General features: G+C 46.2%; 2 protein-coding genes across 5 annotated transcripts in view; one reads left to right on the top strand and one right to left on the bottom strand.

The window, feature by feature from the left end:
* nckap1 (NCK-associated protein 1) overlaps positions 1-2,377 on the top strand; it is a 36,403-nt gene extending 34,026 nt beyond the window's left edge. For all 4 annotated transcript variants that reach the window (XM_076743493.1, XM_076743496.1, XM_076743495.1 and 1 more), the window contains 2 exons: positions 111-200; positions 579-2,377. In XM_076743493.1, the coding sequence (XP_076599608.1) occupies positions 111-200; positions 579-695 (207 nt within the window). In that variant the 3' untranslated portion in view covers positions 696-2,377. The remainder of the gene's footprint in view (positions 1-110; positions 201-578) is intronic.
* Positions 2,378-6,510: 4,133 nt separating this feature from the next.
* LOC143328392 (protein phosphatase 1 regulatory subunit 1A-like) overlaps positions 6,511-7,500 on the bottom strand; it is a 9,199-nt gene continuing 8,209 nt past the window's right edge. Inside the window, exon 6 of the mRNA XM_076743502.1 lies at positions 6,511-7,125. Coding sequence (XP_076599617.1) covers positions 7,070-7,125 — 56 coding nt within the window. The 3' untranslated portion in view covers positions 6,511-7,069. The remainder of the gene's footprint in view (positions 7,126-7,500) is intronic.

Genomic DNA, 7,500 nt, shown 5'->3' with positions numbered 1-7,500 from the left:
CTCTGTCTCTGTCTCTGTCTGTGTGTGTGTGTGTGTGTGTGTGTGTGTGTGTGTGTGTGTGTGTGTGTGCGTGTGTGTGCGTGCACGTGCATGTGTGCATGTGCGTGCAGCTGGCCTCATCCAGCCTGTTGAAGATCGGTCAGGAGACGGACAAGATGACGACACGTAACAGAGAGTCTGTCTACCTGCTGCTGGACATGGTGAGAGACGAATGAAGACATCTGGTCTGGTTTGGTTCGGACCAGAACGGACTGGTGCCGTGTGTGCGTTCAGTTGTGGTCCAGCTGGTTTTCACATGTGATGTTCACATGAACCAATCAGAGTTAACGTGTTCAGCTTTCACTCAGCACGAATTAAAATCGTGTGCAGACGGACGAAAAGGACGGGGCGTCCACATCACCGACACGGTGGGCGTGGACGCAGACTCAGACCCTCCTCCTCCTCAGGAGGTCTCGGTCCCGTTCCGTTCTGACCTGGCAGAGGCAGCGGGGCTGCTTTGAGGAAGGCGAGCCGGTGGAGCGGAGGACGCGGCGTGTCTCTGCTGGACGTTGACTTCTGTGTTGTCTTTGGTCTTTCAGATCGTGCAGGAGTCCCCCTTCCTGACCATGGACCTGCTGGAGTCCTGCTTCCCCTACGTCCTGCTGCGAAACGCCTACCACGCCGTCTACAAACAGAGCATCAGTGCTAACGCATAGACGCACGCACACACGCACACACACACACACACACACACTAACAGCAAACACTAAAAGAAACTAAAAACTTTGCCTCAACACACCGTTCAGACGACACGAAGCGTCACACACACGTATTTAAACACTAAACACACACTGATGCACACGCACACACACACACACACACACACACAGCTGGGCATCAGCGTCTTTACTTTAATCATTCTACTTTTTCATGATGTTGCCAGGGACCGTAACCATAGCAACACGTAATCTACCAGATGATTGGTCAGGATGAGCGAACAAATATAAATATAAAGTATATAAAGAGTGACACTAAAGTATTCTTCTTCTTCTTCTTTGGTTCTTTCTGTTGTTCTGATGAGAGATGTGAGGTTTTTAGCTGCCGGCTCATAAACTCGTATGTGGTGATTTTTTTTTGTTTTGTTTTTGGGGTTTTGGTTTAACGGAGCCGTTTGGTTGGTTAACGGAGCCGGCGAGGATCCAGTGAGGATCCAGTGTTCATACTGACACACATGTTGTTGTTCATGTAAGTTTACACGTGTACACACACACAGCAGATGCAAGACAACACACACACACACACTACTGAACATGTCATGGTGAACACACACGCACGCACGCATGCACGCACGCGCACACACACACACACACACACACACTACTGAACATGTCATGGTGAACACACACACACACACACACACACACACACACACACACACTACTGAACATGTCATGGTGAACACACACACACACACACACACACACACACACTACTGAACATGTCATGGTGAACACACACACACACACACACACACACACACACACTACTGAACATGTCATGGTGAACACACACACACACACACACACACACACACACACACACACTACTGAACATGTCATGGTGAACACACACACACACACACACACACACTACTGAACATGTCATGGTGAACACACACACACACACACACGTATAACATGGTGATGTTCCTTTCTTTTCGAGCTAGTCGTAACAGACCTCTTGTGGGTGAAGATATAATATCTGTATTCTACTTTGATGTGAACTGAACTCGTCTGTTTTTAATGTTTATGTTTTGTTATTTTTACGAAGATTTGCCAAATGTGTTGACACTAAAACTTGTGTATGGGGTTGGAAGTGATGGAGTGTTTGGGGATCAATGGGTGACATGTCGATGTGGAATGATGGGCCTGACAGACGGGGTAACACGGGAACTTTAAAGTACTACAGTGATACTGCAGTACGGCGTGCAGCGGGAAGCCCTCAGTACACCTGCAGACAGCTGCTGTTAGCCGCTCTCCTGATGACGAAGGTGCTACTTTTCTTTCTCTGTCGAGTCGAAACGAACGAGCCAGAGCCAAATCTGATTTCTGTCGTCTAAAAGAAGAAATCTTCATCTTATCGAGGGAAATTTAGCTTTTCTCTGTCGAAGTTTTACAGCTGCAGGCCGCCAGCAGGCCCTATTGAAGCAGCTGGGGAATAGTGCCTTGCTCAGAGGCACCTTAACAGCAGCTGTCGAGGGTCCAGCGTCTGCACGCCGCAGTCAGAGACACGTTAGGACACGACTCCATTAAAGCCAGTTTGACCAGTTCCTCACAGACAAAGTGAAAAATCTGGAGCTGCAATAAGACCACAAATAAATGTGTATATGTACACTGTGGATGGTGTTTTCACTGGACACGCGCACGCACACACACACACACACACACACACACACACACACACACACGCACGCCAGGCTCTGTTTCATGTCGGACTGCTGAAAGTCGAAATCCAGAGGAAACACGTCATGTTTACAGCACGAAGCAGGAAAACACTCCAGTCTAAAGGACGTGTGTACTTGTACTGCGTATTTGAGCTGCTGGTATGCACTGAGAGCCTGTGAGGACGGATCAGTGGACACGTTCTGATGAAGGACGGTTGCAGTTTTCTTTCTAACCTCTTTTTTCTGTCTGAGTCCACCATGTAACTGAAACGACATGAATAAAATAAAGTTTAGGGCTGTCAGAGCTGAGCTGCGAGTGTGTGACACGGCGGTCAGCTGACCTGAAAACCGGCGAGACTTTGGATCATTGACGACACGAGATTTTATGAGCAGAGGCGGAAGGAGGGAACGACGTCAGTGTGCAGCTTTCAGGTTCTCCTGCTGCGCCTTAAACTCCTGCCCTTTAAACTCCTGCCCTTTAAACTCCCGCTGCCCTTTAAACTTCTGCATGTTAAACTCCTGCACTTTAAACTCCTGCATGTTAAACTCCTGCATGTTAAACTCCTGCGTGTTAAACTCCTGCTGCCCTTTAAACTCCTGCATGTAAAACTCCTGCTGCCCTTTAAACTCCTGCTGCCCTTTAAACTCCTGCTGCCCTTTAAACTCCTGCATGTAAAACTCCTGCTGCCCTTTAAACTCCTGCTGCCCTTTAAACTCCTTGTACTCCGTTTGTCTGATGGCTGTTGTCAAAAGTTTCAGGTGAAGATTTTTCAAACATCGTCATCAGTTTGTAAAATGTGCATCTGTGTTCGATTTAACGGCCCAAAGTTAGAAAGTGTCTAAAACTACTTCAATGAGTGAATAACATTAAATGTTCACGTGTTAATGCTTCAGTAATACTGACAGAAATGTGAAAGAACAAACGAGTACTTCTGGTACTAAAGTGAAATTCTGAAAGCAGGACTTTTCCTTGTAATGGAGTATTTCTGTAGTATTTGTTTCTATGAGGCTCAGCTGAACGATCCCAGAACAAATTTCTTCAGTATGTCATGTGTGTACTACAAATACTACGACTTGTTGGTTTTACCATGAAGTTACTCTTTCAGCTCTCCATTGATCAGACTGAAGGCCGTTATTTTGTCAAACATGTTCCTCATTGAAGAAACCAGGCCCCCGCTGGGGGGGGGGGGTCAGACCAGACCTGTGACGACTGATCCAGATGAATGTGAAGTTGAGCTTTTGTCCATCTGAATATGAAAATGTGCATTATTGAAACACCGGGTGAGTCACCTGGAAACGTCTGTGCTCTGCGAGCGAAAGAACAAAAGATTCTTTTTCGTCTCTTCTGATTATTGATGCGCAGCGGCCGTGAGACCACCTGTGACCTGCTGGAGCCACCAGGAGGCGCCCCAGGACAACTAATACCACAATAATGAAGGAGAAGGGGAGTTCAACTACTTCCACACTCAAAACGATGTAGAAAACCAATTCTGTTGTTTTATTGATGTTATTAAAGATCACAGAGAAGCATACAGATGAACAGAGTTGAGTTGATCATCATTGATTCAATGCAGGTGAGATTCATCGATCCAAACCGATCCAGTTCATTTAAAAAAGAGGAAGACTGTGGCGTCTGTGCTGTAAACTGAGGCGGAGCAGAAAACTGCTTCATCACAAATGACAGATTTCATGTTCTGTTCTTTTGTCTCCCTTCACACGAGCGCAGCCGTCGTTAAAGGGACGAGTGACGAGCGTTTCCTCCCCTTTAGAAAGCGTTTGTGGGCTGCAAAGAGCGCACAGCTGCTCGTGTTCATCGCATGTGTTTGCATTGTTTCAAGTGGGTCCTCTATATTGTCCTGGTGTTTTGTCTCTCAGTGGTTTGACAGACATTTTGAAAACTTGAGGAGGAAACTACCCAGAAGATTAACTGAAGAGATAAAACGTACTTAACGTTGTATTTCTGGATCTGAACGAGCACAAAGCCTGCATTGATTTCTACAGGTGGGCGCCACGGTAACAGTCATGTGATTAGCTGCCGATCAGGAAGTATTTACTGATTGAATGTTAAGTTGTTAGTTTCACTTGTTTGCTACCAAGATTTTTATAATGTTAGTTTATTTATGGGAAAACAGCTAATGATAACAAAGAAGTAGCTAGAACAAATTAGCTGAAGCTGTTAGCTAACTAGCTTCCTTGCTAGGAAGCTAACCAAGTTTCAATGTAGTCGCTAGCAGGTAGCTAACAGACCAAATCTGAAATTGAACTAATTTAGATTCCTTTGACTTTTTTCAGTGTTTATATGTTGAAATCAAGACGTTTCTGATGTTTGTTGGTAGAAAAAGTCACTCCAAGAGTTTCCCGCCAAAAGCGTAGCGACGACAGCTGATTTTAGCGGCATTCTGACGGTGAGTTATCGGTTAAAGGGAAACAGGGCAAATGAAGCTCATTTAACTTTGGCAAGTGTCAAACTCAGAGGTTAGCGATAGCGAGAGTTTGTGTGCAGTGAACATGCTCAGTGAGGTCAGCCGGGCTGTTCCCAGGTCAGTTCAGTGAGACTGAACCTGGACATGTGGTCTCTTTACCTACTCTAATTAAACTGCACAGAGGCCGAGCGTCCCGCTGATCCTTGTCTCGTCGTGTCGGCGCTTCACTCAAAGATGGACGTCAGACTCTGTTGGTTTGTGCTGAATGTCGAAGATGAATCGGACGCCTCCTCCATGCTCAGGTGTCTCTCCTGGATCAGTCCTCCTGACGGTTGGCTTCCTCCTCATCCTCCTCAGGTACAGGACTTTTCAGCTTCCCTGCATGCACACACACACACACACACACACACACACACACACACACACCCACACACACACACACACACGTGACTCAGATTTAACACTGTTGAATGAATTGATGAGTATCTTTTATTAAATTGTCGTACACCTGAAGCTGCTCGGCCAATAGGCTTACATCCTAACATACACATATGTATCAAGTCCATTATATCAGATAATGTGGTAGAAAGTAACTAAGTACATTTACTCAAGTACTTGTACTTTACTAGAATATTTCTATCTTACTCTATGCTTCGACTTCACAGCATTTCAAGGAAAATGTACTTTTCATTGCTCTTCAGTTATTTGACAGCTTTAGTTACTTTTCACATTTAGATTATCAAATCAAAGCCATGTCTTATAGATTAAATTACACAGCAGAACATAAAGTCATTAAAATAAGCTCCAGTTTAATTCATTCATGCATAGTTTCAGTAAATTTTTATGCTAATTAAACAAACAACGCTGTCATACGTGAATAATAAACTTTCAACAAAAGCAAGATTAACTGGCTGGTATGTAAACTAACTACTACTAAATTCAGACCCCCCCCCCCCCCCCCCCCCCCCCCCCAAACATCATCACCACTACCAGCAGATTTTGAAAATGACCGGTGAAAGAGAAACCAAAGATGAAGCCATTAATAATGATAATATCAGTTTAAAAACACGTCACAAACACATAAACACACATAAAAACACACTCAGCAGCTGAAATGATGCAGAACATTTACAGTGAAACTCAGGAACTGTTGGCAGCAAGGAGTCCTTCCAGTGAGTCCTCCTGTCTCCAGCTGCACGCCGGACACAGCATCAACAGGAAATACCTGCTAAATCCTCAAAGAAGAGCAGGAAACGGCCAAAAGGCTTCAAACCATCTGGAAATGAATCACTGTGAAATGATTTGGTCAAGTGTTGATGGTGTGTTCACAGGAAGAAGCTAAACTGTCATGGCGGACACACACCGAGACGTTTCAGCTGCTAATGCAGCAACGAGGAAGGAGGACGAGTGAAGCTGTTTACTGCTGATGCACACAGACGAAACGTCACGTCCCCTTTAAAACCTTTTAGTCTTGGTGTTTTAATCTCTGAATGGTTTGTCTCAGCGCTCTGCTCTGTCCTTGCTGGCTTTGTTTGAGGTAACAGACGAAGCAAAAGCCCAAATACTGCAAAACTGTTAGTTTGAGCATGAAAACAGAGAATTTGAAAGCATCTAGAAAGACTTCAGCAAAAAGATAAAGAATACTCACACATTCAGGAAGAGTTTCAATATAACACAACTTTATTCACCACCATTTCTACAACAGCACCAACAGGTACCTGAACGCACCACCTACAGTCACTTCACTTCAGGCCCTTCAGCACTGAAACCTCTGCCAGTGTCTGTCCATAAGACAGAAGAGCTAATCAGAGCGAGGCGAAGGGAGGCGAAGGGGAGGCGAAGGGAAGAGTGGCGAAGGGAAGGGAGGTGAGGCGAAGGGAGGGGGAGGGAGGCGAAGGGAAGTGAGGTGAGGCGAAGGGAAGGGAGGTGAGGCAAAGGAAGGCTAAGGGAAGGGAGGCGAAGGGAAGGGAGGTGAGGCGAAGGGAGGGGGAGGGAGGCGAAGGGAAGTGAGTTGAGGCGAAGGGAAGGGAGGCGAGGCGAAGGGAGGAGGAGGGAGGCGAAGGGAGGCGAGGCGAAGGGAGGGGGAGGGAAGGGAGGCGAAGGGAAGTGAGGGGAAGCAAGGCAAAGGGAGGCGAAGCGAGGCGAAGCGTCCGGTTTCTCTGCAGCCAGCTAGAGCGAGAAGTTACTGACAGACGATGAAAGACATGAACGTGAGCCCAGGAGGCTATCGGGACACAGAGTCGGGACTGGACGCTTCCTGTTTGTGGTCACATGACAAATCTGAGAAAGATGGAGACAGGAGGTGGGGGTGGAGAGAGGGGGAGACACGAGAGGAGGAGAGATAAGAGGAGGAGGAGAGGAGGAGAAACGAGATGTGAGAGGAGAGAAAAGAAAAGGAGAAACAGGAGGAGAGACAAGAGGAGGGCGAGAGGAGGAGAGAAAAGAAAAGGAGAAGCAAGAGGAGGAGAGACGAGAGGAGGAGCGTTAGTGTTGTTAGTGGGGAGGAGATTTACAGCACATGGAGTTATTATGGAGATGTAAACAGAGGGAATTATTAGTCTTATCTTAGTGACAGCCTGAGCTGTGTACTCTTGTAGTATATAAAGTACATATGAAGTAATTTTATGTTCAGTCGTGTTGAAAGAACACAAACCT

This window comes from Chaetodon auriga, chromosome 11 (assembly GCF_051107435.1).
Source record: "Chaetodon auriga isolate fChaAug3 chromosome 11, fChaAug3.hap1, whole genome shotgun sequence".
Lineage (NCBI taxonomy): Eukaryota > Metazoa > Chordata > Actinopteri > Chaetodontiformes > Chaetodontidae > Chaetodon > Chaetodon auriga.
Note: the sequence above shows the minus strand (reverse complement) of the source record. Positions and strands in the feature narration are given on the sequence as shown.